The sequence below is a fragment of the Myotis yumanensis genome, unplaced genomic scaffold (assembly GCF_028538775.1).
Source record: "Myotis yumanensis isolate MYYU_CA2020_CCGP unplaced genomic scaffold, mMyoYum1.0.hap1 SCAF_1, whole genome shotgun sequence".
Classification (NCBI taxonomy): domain Eukaryota; kingdom Metazoa; phylum Chordata; class Mammalia; order Chiroptera; family Vespertilionidae; genus Myotis; species Myotis yumanensis.
The window spans coordinates 72,873,697-72,888,780 of record NW_027223752.1 but is presented as its reverse complement, the minus strand read 5'-3'; the positions used below and the strand labels follow the sequence as shown (position 1 = coordinate 72,888,780).

Sequence of the window (15,084 nt, the reverse complement as noted above, 5' to 3'; positions counted from 1 at the left end):
CTGAGAAACAGGCAGTTAACCCGCTAGTCCCTATTGCCGTCTTTTATGTGGCAGAGGCAGAAAACGTCATTTTAGGGCTTCTGATAATTTGTAGAATCATCGTTGCTAAAGATCTGCAGCCTTGGGAGAAGGCCACAGAAACAACAGGACAAATACAAAAGGTGCTATTCTCATCAATCAATGAAAGGGTCTGGAAACTGAAATTTGATTACTTTGCCTCTGCTTGAGTCTCGCTTGAACTCTATGTTCCTGGAAATTAAATTCACACTCACGTTGACTTCAGAGAGTCATTCTTTCCTTTCCATTTAGCAGCCTTTGGAAGTGTTTCTTGTCCTAGGAAACTGCACGGGTGGCCCCAGCAAAAAGGAGCTGTAATTAAAGGTGCAAATGAGCACACACAGGGATGCCAAGGGAACCAGAGAGTAAATATCATATACCCCTAACATGAGGTAGACTTGTCCTCAAACATTCTTGCTCAGAAAATACAAAGTCACTCTTAATGCAAGGCATTCTCTCAATTACTTTATTTGAAACAAGTAATAACTTATTAGGAATTTTGTTTGGAGAAGGCACAATTATCTAAGATTACTTCAATCAACATTACTTTGGGCTTCTTATAAATGTCATCTGAGAGAATAAGTAAAAAAGGAGGCAACTGTATCATTCATCATTCCTGAGAGTATAAACTCACAACTGCAAATTTTATATCTTATTTAAAAGCCATAAATGGCCCAGCTGGCATGACTCAGTTGGTTAGGCATCATCCAATACACCAAAAGGTTGCTGGTTCAATTCCCAGTCAGGGCACATGCCTGGGGTTGCAGGCTCCATCCCGGGTCGGGGGCATGTAGGAGATGGCTGATTGATGTTTCTCTCACATTGATGTTTCTCTTTCTCTCTCCCTCTCCCTTCCTCTCTCTCTAAATATCAATAAAAAATTTTTTAAAAAACAATCCATGAATGATTATGTCATGGTGTTTGTGAATAGCAATGAGACAAATAGAAAAAACTTCCTCTCAAGAAATCCTAGTGGTGCCCTGGTTGTTCTATTCCCAATCAGGGCACACACAAAAATCAACCAATGAAGGCATCAATAAGCAGAACAACAAATCAATGTTTCTCTCTGTCTCTCGAATAAATAAATATATTTTTAGAAGATCAGAATGATTACTTGTGGCTCAGGTTGAAATTTCAGTGGTCACATCACACATGAGTTTTAAAAAAGATGTTGTGGCTCGTTCACACAGCTTAGAAGTGATGATGGGCCCTGGAAAAGTCTATGAGGTGCCTCCAAAATGCTTCTAGCAAAAGCAATTGCTGAAGTCAAGAGGCATGTGCAGAATCTGAACAAAATTATGTCGTAAGTTCAAAGTAGAAAAAACGTGGTTCTAATCTAACTCACTATTTTGTCACTGGTTGCAACAAGATACAACAGATTGAGTACACCAAAGTAAGGTGTCAGATCAAGATGCAAATTTTTCAAAGTTTGACCAAGTGGTTATGATACCTGAACCCTCACCCACCTGGAGGATATAAAAGAATATACAGAGACCTGTGGGTAGACACTGTGTCCTACCCACACAGGCAAGAATGGAGAGGTGTTAACTTTTCATTCAAGCCTAGTAAGGGGGCACCAACAAGCCCATGCAGACAGCTTGATGTGTAGCCCCTAGCAATTGAGTTCACAGTGAATTTTGGCTCTGAGAAACTGAAAGGGCAAGAGATGGGCTGATGAGCTGCTCAAAGAAGAGGCCAGAGCAGGCAGCCAGTACTCCCAAAATGTACCAGTCAAGGATGTGTGCGTGTTCCCTTGCACTGGGTGTGGGCCAATGGCAGGAGGTCGCGTCAGGGCTTGTCCAAGAGGTCACCTGCAGGAGCAAACATCCCTCTGCAAGGAGAAGCTGGAGGTCCAGCAGCATTCATGGGCTGAGGGCAAAGTAAGCCACTAACCAAGAATATAGGAGAGCACCACCATCAAGCTTGAAGCCACTCACAATAGGATCAGTCTGCACAGCATTTCCGAGTCCTCCATCTCCTTCCTCCACCTTAGCTCCACCCTGGAAGGCCAGGAAACCTTGGCCAGAAGCTGAAGATGGGAAAGGAAGCCAACCAGACTATCTTGCCCAACTTCAAGCTTCTCCTAGGGAACAGGCCTGGACTGGGGATTGTGTGGAGGGGAGAAGTTTTCATTTTCAATCCAGTTTGGTGCTTTGACTCCTTCATCAGACTGCACATATTATGTATAGTAATCCCCCTTTAACTGTGGGTGATATGTTCCAAGACCCCCAGTGGATGCCTGAAACCATGAATAGTACCAGACCCTATATATACTACATCTTTTCCTATACATGCATGCCTACGATAGTTTAATTTATAAATTAGACACAGTAAGAGATTAATAATAACCAATAATAAAATAGAACAATTATAACAATATGCATAGTAAAAGTTATATAAATATAGCATTATTAAGTAAAAAAAGGATTACTTGAACACAAGCACTGCAATACCAAGATAATCTATCTCATAACCAAGAGGGCTACTGAGTGAGTAAAAAGTAGGGATTACAGCACAGAGCTGCTGGACAAAGGATAAAGGGATGATTCACATCCCAGGTGGGACATAGCAGGACATCAAAAGATTTCATCAAGCTACTCAGAACAGCACATAGTTTAAAAATTATTAACTGTTTACTCTGGAATTTTCCATTTTGTATTTTTGGGTGGTAACTGACCAAGGGTAACTGAAACCTGGAAATTAAAACTGCAGATAAGGGGTGAATACTACATTAAACTGAGAGCGTTTCATGACTGAAGAATAACCAGAGAAGCCATGGAATTATCCATACTTTCATTCAAGAAGGTCATTTAATGAAACTGAAATAAAAAGGAATGAACATGGATATACGCAACTATCTGGATGAATCTCCAGGAAATTATTTGGACAAAAAAAAATCCCAAAAGGTTATACACTATGCTATGCCACTTATATAATGGTCTGTGAAATGACAAAATTATAGGAATAGAGATGAGATTAGTGATTGCCAAGAGTTGAGAAGGGGGTGGGTGTGAGAGGAAAGTAGATGTGGTTGTATAAGGGCAACAAGAGGACTCCTTGTGGTGATAGAAATGTCAATATCCTGGTTATGACACTGTACCCATCAGACCTACCAGGTGCCACATGTACTATTACGGGAAACTGGGGAACGGATACACAGCATATCTCTTTATTCTTTCTTACAATAGCATGTGAATCTACAGTTATCACAAAACAAAAAGTGTAATTTTTTAAAGGGTGCTAAAAGCTGTGTGTACACCAGTGGATTGAACAAGTGATGATCAGCCTCTATTACACTGATTTACGTTCTATCAGCTGAAGATGCTTTGAATCTTTTGTAAAACCTACTGCATTTGGTTGTGCAAAACCCAAGGTTTTCAACCTAATATAGGGTTGTCCACCAAAAATGCATATACACACTTTGAATAATTATAAAGGCAGTGTTCATTAAATTACATTTCATTTTCAAAAACTGAGCTATCAGCTGCTAAAGTGTGTATACATTTTTGGGGACATACTGTATTTGCTGACTGTGTTAGTGTATTAGTTTATTAGGACTGCCATGACCAAGTACCACAAACTGGGTGCTTAAAACAACAGAAATTTATGTCTCATAGTTATGAAAACTAGAAGTCCGAAATCAAGGTGTTGAAAGGCCATGCTTCCTCTGAAACCTGTAGAGGAATCCTTCCTTGACTCTTCCAAGCTTTTGGTGCTTTGCCAGCAATCCTTGGTATTCCTTGGCTTAAAGCTGCATAACTCCAACCTCTGCACTCATCACATAGTGTCCTCCCTGTGTGTCTCTATCTTTACTGGCCATCTTATAAGGATACCAGTCATTGGGTTAAGGACTCACCCTACACCGGTATGACCTCATCTTACTAGTAAATAAATTATCTGCAAGGACTCTAGTTCCAAATAAGGTCATATTCTGAAGTACTGGGGTAGGACTTTTACATATCTTTTAGGAGGCACAATTAAAATATTCTGTTTGTTGTTTTCAGACCTCATTCAACATCCCTACTTCCATCACTGAGCTTCCAGGATAGAAATTCAAGGGCACCACTCTGATCTCACACATTTAGGATCCATCTGTCTCAGGATAGGCAGCCAAATGCCACCTGGAGCTCCCTGATGACAACACTGCCTCTCAGCTACTATCCCATAGGCAGGGTCATGCCCCCCAGGCTGCTTCTAGCAATAATTGACTTTGCCTAGAATCCAAAAGCCTCTAAAAGCATCCCCATTCGTTACTGGGTTCAAAATGTTGCCTGTCTCATTTCATAGGCTCACTCTAACTTAAGTCAGGCTATAGTTTCTGTCCTTGTGGATTTCCTATCAAGAAACCAGCTGTTGCTCCAGATATCTGGCTTTTGTCAACAATGCTCTAGGCTGCTGGCTATGAATGAAGTGTCTGAATCCTGGCTGTAGGCAAAATTCACGCTCATTTCCAGAAAGCTCTTAAGCCTTATACAAATCAAGATTTAATTAATTGTTCTATTTAATCAATTGTTCTATTTTGTTCCCCCCAAGTATTTCATTCCATCAATCAATACTTACTGAGCACTAACTATATGCCTGGCCCTGTTCTAGATGCTGGGGACACAGCACTGCATGAGACAAAGTCTCTGTCCCCAAGGCTCTGCATTTTAATGGAGAAGGGCAGAACACCAAATAAACAAGGTAATAGCTGGGATTATAACTGCTATAGAGGAAATAACCAGGAAGATGTGATAGAAGTGGAAGGGGGACTACTTTAGATAAACTGTCTTGGAGAAAGTGACATCTGAGCTGCAACTGAAAGGATGAACACAAGCCAGCCACAAGAAGCATCTAGAGAACATTCCAGGGCAGAGAGAACAATGAGAACAATGGCCTTTAGCGGTACCAAACGTGACATGTTAAAGGAATGGAATGGTTTCGAAGCTCCAGGGGATATCTCTGCTTTTCTCCTCTCCACCTTTCACCACTTGCTTAGTGCATTCTCCCTAAGCACTGGCTATTTAACATGACAAAGCCCACATGAGTCTGGCCCAGGTTCTTCCTGTACTTGGATGCCTGGACCTTGTACTGACAAAGCTCTTGCCCTGGGTTTGGACCAGCTGAGGATACACATATACATCTCCAACGCCCCCGCCCCCCAACCCATACACCCAGAAATATTCTGCTTAGACCATCCTGAGAGATGGACACTGGCCATGGTGGAATCTGAAGCAGAAAACAATGAGCAGCTCATTCCCCAACCACATACCTGACAGCTGTCTGGACTTAATCCACACCACACAACTGACTATGGTGAGGATTGTTACCTGGTGACCTCCTCATGAGCTCTTATAAACACTCAGGAAAGTGGAAACCAGCTTATGACCCAAAGACTGGTTGAGATCATCATCCCCTGGGAAGCTACATTTAACAATAGCAGTATTTCCCTTTTCTAACACAGCTCAATTTTTTTGTTGTTACTAAGTTTTCATATTAATTAGCCTTGAACAACTATTTATGTGTAAATGACTCTTGATAAATTTTAAAAGGATGTTTCCTTAGAGAGAAAAAGTATCAGAGGCTATATACTGATTCAAGAGAGTTGCCAGTGTTTTCTAATCCAGGACACCCTCCTCTGGGCCCTGTACTGCACAGGCCTTTGACAACCCTACAGTGGTTAACCTCCCTTACATTCCTGGGCCTGAGTATGACCTTCCACTCCTGACCTTTTGCACAGCCAGACTTACAGTCCTCTTCAGTGTCCGTGAGCACCTCTCCAGTTACCAGCTTGTCTCTAGCTTCTGTTCAATTCTTAGGGTTCTGGGTTTCAGCTGCTTTTCATTCCTGGGCATCAGACTTCCATTGCATAAGGCCCTGTCTAACTTGTTTATCTAAATGGAGGACAAAAAATACTAAAATACACACACACACACACACACACACACACACACACTGAGTGGCCAGATTATTATAACCACCTGATGTTTGTAGGCAAATTAGCTACAATTTCCCGCTGAAGTTGCTAGAGGGCCAGACCATTATAAATAGGGAAGCAGGTTGTTTACCATGACAGAAGTGATTTAACAGCCTTTGAATGTTTTATATATATATATATATACACACACACACACACACACATACACACATACACACAGTATATCACTCTGGATATTTCTGTTGTGTGACAGGAACTCAACTCACACAAATTTAAGTCAAAAAGGAGGTTTGGGGGTTTGGGGTTCACCTAATTAGAAAATACAGGCTCAGGACCTCTCAAAAAATACCATAGGATGGTTTCTCTCTCCCTCACTCTCTCCCTCTCCCACACCTCCTGCTTTCTCTCACTCTCACCTCTGCTTCTCTCTCTGCCCTTATTCTCTCCTAAGCAGACAGCTCCTGGCTTCTTTTATCATTACTTAGCAGCCCCTTTGGAAAAATAGGGCTTCTCTACCAGCATCTCTGTCAAGGACTTTGACCAAGCCTGGATCCTATGACCATCCCTGGATTAATCACTGAGGACAGGAAACAGAATCCTGGGACCAGCAAGGTCTCCGTGGTCGGCAAACTGCGGCTCGCGAGCCACATGCGGCTTTTTGGCCCCTTGAGTGTGGCTCTTCCACAAAATACCACGTACAGGCGCACATACAGTGCGATTGAAACTTCGAGGCCCATGCACAGAAGTCAGTTTTCGGCCTGGGCGAGTCTATTTTGAAGAAGTACTATTGATATTTGGCTCTGTTGACTGATGAGTTTGCCGACCGCTGGTCTAGATCATGTGCCTACCCCATCTCTCGGGGTGGGAGTGGGGTTATACAGAGCACTGTGTGGGGCAGTCATATAAGAAACCACATGAGGTAGACTACAGTTTGAATCACTGTTCATTCCACAATCTTCAACCACCTGCTACCCTCTGCTACACAGGCTGGAAAGCTAAAAATATTACTTATCAGACAGCCTTGCAGTTAGGGTGCAGGTTCATGATCTAGGTTCTGCCCAGCAGCTGTTCCCTAAGAAAGCGGACATGATTAAGGTGACGTGTTGGCTGAGTGCAATCATCAAGTTTTCTTGTAAATGCAGGGAGATGACAGATGCCATTGCTGCTTCTAGGACAGCTGTGTCCTAGGGTTCTGGAGTCTACTCCCTCACTTCACTGGTGGGACATGACAGCAGCTTCATGATTTCTGTTAGAGCCAGTAGCATGATTGCACATATTTCTTGACTCTGTCCCTAGCTCTGTGACATCCAGGCTCTCCAATAAATTCTGAAAGCAACCTAATAACAAATAATAAATTTCTTTCTTCAAAAACTGTCTAGTTTGGTGTAGAAGTAAAACTTGGTGTAGAAGTAAAACCTTGCCCTGCTGCAATATGGAAAAAGATGCACATTATGTCCCCCAGTCAGAAAAAAAAAAAAAAAAAAAAAACACTTGGTCTCTGAGCCCCTCTCTTCCCCCAAAATAAAGACACATTAAAAAGACCCAGGCTCAGCTGGTGTGGCTCAATGGTTGAGTGTTGACCTATGAACCTGGAGGTCACAGTTCGATTCTCAGTCAGGGCCCATGCCTGGGTTACAGGCCTGATCCCCAGTAGGGGGCGTGGAGTAGGTAGCCAATAGATGTTTCTCCTCACAATAAATGAAATCTTGAGCCTTTTCTGTAAGTTACTGACTCCTAATAAGAACTTTATTGTTTTCTAACTTTATTGACTTTTGCAATGCTGATAGCTGAAGATATGACACAATCTTTGAGGTTATAACACTAATGTGATTTAAATACTGCTTTTTCCCCACAATAAACATAGTAACTGTAAAGTTGGTAATCTCGCAGTGGCTTTCTTTTAAATGCTTGTTTTATATTTGACAAGCAAATCCTGAACTCCTTGCAGTTCATCTCAACAAGTAAAATGTTTTTATTAAATGTTTTTGTAGCTGTGTCTTCTTTTGACAATAGGCTCTGTTGTTTGCAACTGAAAAATGTGATGAGTACTGGAAGGGAGGCTAATCAGTGAATTTGCATTTGTTTGGGAAAAGCTGTGCTGTTTGGGGGAAAAGGGTGTGCTATAAAATAAAAACAGAAAATTTCCCTAAATTATTTCATAACTAGAGGCCCAGTGCCTGAATTCGTGCACGGGTGGGTCCCTAGGCCTGGCCAGGGCTGATCGGGATTGGGCCAATCAGGGCTGGGCCGACTGGGGCCTGCTAGCCAGGGGGAAGAACAGGGGGAGGGACCGCGGGAGGTTGGCTGGCTGGCCGGCCGTGGGGAGGCACCAGGGGAGGTTGGGCAGCTCCTACATTGAGCGTCTGCCCCCTGGTGGTCAGTGCACATCATAGCAACTGGTCAACCAGTCGTTCCAGTCATTCAGTTGTAATGGTCAGTTAGGCTTTTATATATATAGACTAGAGGTCCGGTGCACAAAAACTTGTGCACTCGGGGGGGAGGGGAGGTCCCTCAGCCCGGCCTGTGCCCTCTTGCAGTCTGGGACCCCTCGGGAGATAACGACCTGCTGGCTTAGGCCTGCTCTCGGGTGGCAGAAGGCAGGCCCAATCCCTAGGTGCAGCCCCTGGTTGGGCTCAGAGCAGGGCCGATTGGGGAGTTGGGGCGCCAGCCCTTGTCATGCACAGAGCAGGGCGGATCGGGAGGTTGCGATGCCACCCCTAGTCACGCTCAGGGTAGGGCCGATTGGGGGGTTGGGGCACCGCCCCCTGTCACACTCAAGGCAGGGTCGATAGGGAGGTTGCGGCGCCACCCCGTCATGCACAGAGCAAGGCCGATCAGGGGGTTGGGGCGCTGCCCCGTCACGCACAGAGCAGGCCCATCAGGGGGGCTGGGGTTCCGTACCCTGTCACACACAGAGCAGGGTTGATCAGGGGGCTGGGGAGCTCCCCCCTGTCACGCACAGAGCAGGGCCGATCAGGGGGTTGAGGAGCTCCCCCCGTCACTCACAGAGTAGGGCCAATAGGGGAGTTGGGGCACCGCCCCCTGTCACACACAGAGCAGGGCCAATCAGGGGGTTGGGGCGCCGCCCTCTATCACCCACAGAGCAGGGCCGATCAGGGGGTTGGGGCGCCGCCACTGTCACACTCAGGGGAGGGCCGATGGGGAGGTTATGGCTCTATCCCGTCACACACAGAGCAGGGCCCGTGGGGGGGAGGAGGGTTGGGGCGCCGCACCCTGTCACACACAGAGCCGCAGGGCCATCAGGGGGTAGGGGAGCTCCCCCCTATCAGGCACAGAGCAGGACTGATCAGGGGCTTGGGGCGTCTTCCCCTGTCACGAACAGAGCAGGGCGGATAGGGAGGTTGTGGCCCCGCCCCCATCACACACAGAGCTGCAGGGCAATCAGGGGGTTTGGGCGCTGCCCCCCGTCACGCTGATCCCGGTGCTGGGAGGCATATTACCCTTTTACTATATAGGATAGAGGCCTGGTGCACAGGTGGGGGCTGGCTGGTTTGCCCTGAAGGGTGTCCTGGATCAGGGTGGGGGTCCCCACTGGGGTGCCTGCCCAGCCTGGATGAGGGGATGATGGCTGTTTGCAGCTGGTCACACCCCCTTCAGGGTGGGGGTCCCCACTGGGATGCCTGGGTGAGGGGCTGAGGGCCATTTTCAGGCTGGTGGGTGACTGAAGCTCCCAACCTGTCCTTTTTTTCTTTTTTCTTATTCTGGGCCAGCTTTAGCTCTGAGGCTTGGCTCCAGCTCTGAGGCCTCAGCTGCTGAAAGCAGGTATCTGGTTTGTTTGGGTTCTATAATTGTAACACTGTTGCAGTCCTGCTCACTCCAGCTCTGAGATCCCAGCTGGCTGAAAGCAGGGATCTGCGTTTGTTCTATAATTGAAACAATGTTGCGGTCCTGCTGGCTGAAGCCCGGCTGGCTGAAGGCAGGTTTCTGGGGTTTTGTTTAGCTTCTATATTTGTAACATTGTTTCTTAAACTGCAAGCTCAGAGGCTGGCAGCAGCAGGTGGGGAACATTGGCTTCCTCCGTCACTGAAGCAAGCAAGCCTCCTGTTCACTTCAGTGCCTGGCTGCCGGCCGCCATCTTGGCTGGCAGTTAATTTGCATATCGCCCTGATTAGCCAATGGGAAGGGTAGCGGAGGTATGGCTAATTACCATGTTTCTCTTTTATTAGATAGGATAGACTAGAGGTCCTGTGCACAAATTCACACATGGGTGGGGTCCCTCGGCCTGGCCAGTGATCGAGGACTATGGGGGGTGGGGACGCCAGCCGGCCACGAGAAGGACCTCAGGAGGTTGGCCAGCTGGCCCCCAATTTGGGGCCTTTGGGGGGGCCAGCCAGGGGAGGGGCCGTGGGTGGTTGGCTGGCTGGCCCCACCCCTGATCAGGGTCGGGGGGGCTGATCAGGGGCGGGACCAGCCAGCGGGAGGGACCGTGGGAGGTTGGAGGGGACCAATCGGTGCCTAGACTGGGCAGCCGCCGCAATGCACATCATAGCGACTGGTTGGTCTGGTTGTTTCAGTCATTACACCATTCTGGTCGCTGGGCTTTTATTATATAGACTAGAGGCCCAGTGCACAAAAATTTGTGCACTCGGGGGGGGGGGGGGTCCCTCAGCTCGGCCTGTGCCCTCTTGCAGTCTGGGACCCCCTCAGGGGATGTCCACCTGCTGGCTTAGGCCTGCTTCCCAGGGGGACCAGGCCTAAGCTGGCAGTGAGACATCCCTCTGGCAGCCCGGGAGCCCGTGGGGGATGTCCACTTGCCAGCGGGGAACAGGCCTAAGCTGCAGTCGGACATCCTTAGCGCTGCTGAGGAGGCGGGAGAGGCTCCTGCCACCACCGCTGTGCTGGCAGCTGTCAGCCTGGCTTGTGGCTGAGCAGAGCTCCCCCTGTGAGAACGCACTGACCACCAGGGGGCAGCTCTTGCATTGTGTGTCACAGTGACCAGTCATTCCCAGTGGTTCTGCTGTTAGGGTCAATTTGCACATTACCCTTTTATTATATAGGATGTTATTATAACTGAATAATGTGGTATATGTTATAAAGTATAAACCCCAGCATAAGTGTAAGGCTGATTGGTAGTAACCATGTTGGCAGGTAAGTCAAGGGTACCTAACATTGCACAGGAAGCATCCATCTGCCATTAGCAAAACTCTCCTTGTCCTTGCTCATTAAAAATCCTCTGTGGCCTTAGTCAATTCTGCTCAGTGGATAGAGCATTGGACCATGGACTGAAGGATCCCAGGTTTGAGTCCGGTCAAGGGCATGTACCTCGGTTACAGGCTCGATTCCCAGCCCCAATAGGGATGTGTGCCCCCTTCCTTCCACTCTCTCTAAAAATCAATGGAAAAATATTCTTGGGTGAGGATTAACAAAAAAATCCTATATAATAAAAGGCTAATATGCAAATTGTCCCCTTGGGAGTTTGGGAGACTGGGAGTTTGATCGCTTGCTATGATGTGCGCTGACCACCAGGGGGCAGCGTGGAACATGGCGGGCGACCAGCAGCAGGGAGCTGAGGGAGCAAGGGAAGGAGGAGGCAGAAAGGCCGGCAAACCTGATTAGCCCTGATGGCCGTCCAGGCCTAGGGACTCTACCCATGCATGAATTTTGTGCACTGGGCCTCTAGTATATAAATAAAGGCCCTCTGAATTTCATTAAGTGTCCACAGGTAATGTCTACCTACATGAAGGGACCATCATTGGAAATCAACATCCTTCAGTTCTCTTCAGCTTCCTTCCTTTGAAGTCCAAATCACTACTTCCTTTCTCTTCAGTTTAAGACAGCACATCGCCCCAATTGCCTGATCTGTCCTCAGCTCCCTTATTCTTACAGAACCGTTGTATGTACATACATAATAAATTTGAGTATTTAGTCCTGTTAATATGTCTCATGTCAATTTGATTAGACCAGCCAGAAGTACTATGAAGGAAAGGAGGGGAAAAATTACCCCCTTCCACACAGAATTATTTTCAAACAATAGAGGGCCTCTGGACATCTCAATGAAAAATTCTAGAGAATAAAGGAAGTATATTTGAATTTATTTAAAGAAAAAAAAGAAGGGCTCATTCATCTACACTACGGGACAGGGAAAAACAAGTAAATTAAATTAGAGTCATATACTATTCTAGATACTATTCCATCCTCCATTTACTTTTCAACCTTATAGATTCTTCCATGATAAATTTTTTTATTCCTAATATGTGCCTTTTTCCTAATATTTTGAGCTTCATAAAACCATACTTGCCAAGTTTACTTGCCTTGTAACTGACTGCACATGACTTTGGAACTTAAGCTCTGAGCCCCAACTGTCTTTACCAGGAAGATTCAATTACATAGATATGTTTGTATGCATCAAATCCTCAGAGAACAATGAATCAAGAATACCAGTAAGTAACAAGTACACAGGGCTATTTTTAGCTTAGCTTTTAAGGAAACCACAAATGCCTTTCACTTTTGCACAAGTTCTCTGATCTTTGACTTCTAGACATTTAAACATATTTCTTTTTTTTCTGAATATAAAAAGGAACAAATGAAATTCTCTTAGGAGGACCCAAGTAATATAGAGGGGTGAAAATATGTCCCCCTAGGCCAAGTCAAACATAAACAAGATCAAGGGGAAAATCAAGTCTCCTGTTTAGAGATAGCCACAAAAGCAGTTTTTGCATGTCATAGTGCCATGTGGAAAGAGATGAAATAAGGGCATTCATAAAAACACATTTTAACACACACACACACACACACACACACACTCACCTAGACATAGTCACATTGAGGTCTACTCCTGAAAATGCTCTCATGACAAAAAGTAGAAGACAAATATTATGATAGAATAGGACAGGATGATGACAATCAGAGAAATTATGAAGGGAAATTTCAAACACTTAAAATTCTTCCATTGCCTTTTTTATGTCAGTTATTTTGGTTTCCATGGAAATTCATAACAGTCTACAAATAAGTAATCTATAAAAATAAAAATCCATAAAAATCACACATACTCACAATCTTTTTACATCATTATAAATGCCACATCAGAGAATTCGCATTTGAAGGGAAGACACATATTTACAACATGTTCAAGAAGCTTCAACAAAAACTGAATACTGATAGTATCATTTATTACCTAAAAGAGTCGCTACCAGAAGTGCTGATAACTCTCACACCAGGAGACTCACGTTTTTGTTTTTGTTTTTTACTCATTTCAATTCAGTGGCGTTTCCTTCTCCCACCAAGTATAACTAAACCTGTTGAATGTGGTGTTTTGTGTTTTTTTATCCTGTCTTTATTCTATACTTCAAACAAAACACAGGTAGAGAAATAGACTGAGGTTTGTTTTGTTTTGGTGTTCAACAATATCTGAAGGCAACAAAGTAGAACTCCACCGGGTTGTTTACCAGCAGGTCGATGTTCCGAAGAAGCCAGCCATAAAACGTGCAAAATACGGCTCTTTGAAAATAATTTTACATATAGGGAATAGATGAGAGCTGAAAACACATCCGTCATCAGCAACCAAACAGAAGCCTTGTTCCCCGCTACTTGTAAACAAGAGCTCGGGGCAGCGCTCCGCGCGGGCACTCGAAAAGTAAGACAGTGGTTCTCAACCTTGGCTGCACATTAGAATCACCTGGGAATCTTTTTAAAATCCTGATTTCTGGGCCTCCGGAGGCCCAGGTGATTCTAATGTGCAGCCAAGGTTGAGAACCACTGAAGTAAGAAATGCTGGGCACTACCCTGCGCGCATTCCGACCCTGCGCCCATCCCGACCTGAGCGCATCCCGACGCGTTCGGCAAGGGCGGCCTGGGGAGGCTGACCTCCGCCGGCACCAGGCACGGTCCTCCGCCGGGAGAAAGCCCCACGGGACAACCCTTCGGCTTCCAGAGTGGGGCGGGAGTGGCTCGTGCCTGCTGAAGTTCCCCGCAGTTCCCCCGACCTTCTTCAACCTCCTTCCACTACCTGCACTCGGCCCTATGGGGACCGGATGCGCGCCTGTGCCCTCGGGTCCAAACCCGCGGGAGGCGCCCCAGCGGACGGCTTACCGAGCAGCGAGCCTATGAAGATGACGACCTGCACGGTGGTGGTGAAGTAGCGGTACAGCTGCGCCTCGCCCAGTTCCCCGAGAGCGCTGCTGCGGTTGGCGCCCGCCGCCTCGGCGCCCGACGCGTTGCGCGGCTCGCTGGCGTTCCGGGAGACCCAGCTGCCGTTGTGCCCCATGGCGAGGCCGGGGCTCCGGCTCGGCTCGCCGCCCGCACGCCCACCTGCAGCCCCGCGTCAGCCTCTCCTGCCCCGGGCGCAGAGGGGCGCGCGGGTACCGGGTGGAGTCCTGGAGAACCCGGGGCAGCCTCGGGTCCCCTCACGACTCCACATCGCCAGCCCCGGCGCCTAGGAGGCGGGGAGGGAGGAAGGCGAGGCGGCGCCCCATGCCCGTTCCCTCGTGGGTCCCGTCAGCACCCACATGAGGGCGGCGCGGTCAGAACCCGCCGAGCGTGGCCCGACCCTCTTCCCGGGGGGTCAGCGCAGCCCAGCCCACTCGGCGGAGAGGGAGCCACTCAGGGAGGCATTTGGTGGTCACAGGAGGGAACTCTCCGCTCTCGCCGCGCACTCCAGCCTCTGCTCCTTGCACGCCTCCGAGGGTCGGGGCATCCCTCGCGAGTCCCCTCGGCTGCGGGCTCAGCCCCCCTCCTTAGCGGGAAGAGACAGTTTGGCCGAAGCCGTTTTTCAGTCCTGCCGGCTTCGAGGCTGGATGGCGATGGGAAACCTGCGAAAAGCCCAAGCCAAGTGGCCGAAGCCTCGAGGGGAACCCCGACTTCCCGACGGCGCCCACGGCCCGGGCAGAATGCCCTGCATCTCCCCCGATTGCCTCGCCCTCAGCACCTGGCGGCCCCCCCGGGACCCCCGCGCGGTCTCCCCCGACCTCCGCCTCCACCCCACCCGCCTCGGCGCCGGCTGCAGGGAACCCGTCCCACCGCCCTTTTGCCTCTGCACGGCACTGCGCCCCCTTTCGCGACCCAGCTCCGGCCCTCGGCGGCTGGGGGAGAGCCTCTCAGCCGCGCGGGCACCAGCGAGGTCGCCCCCACAGGGGCAGGGCACGGTCTGCGCG

The 15,084-nt window shown here is 47.9% G+C and overlaps 1 protein-coding gene across 1 annotated transcript in view; it reads right to left on the bottom strand.

Moving 5' to 3' along the window:
- Window positions 1–14,198, bottom strand: part of GPR176 (G protein-coupled receptor 176) — an 81,200-nt gene extending 67,002 nt beyond the window's left edge. Inside the window, exon 1 of the mRNA XM_070405134.1 lies at window positions 14,024–14,198. Within this exon, the coding sequence (XP_070261235.1) occupies window positions 14,024–14,198 (175 nt within the window). The remainder of the gene's footprint in view (window positions 1–14,023) is intronic.
- Between the last annotated feature and the right edge of the window lie 886 nt (window positions 14,199–15,084).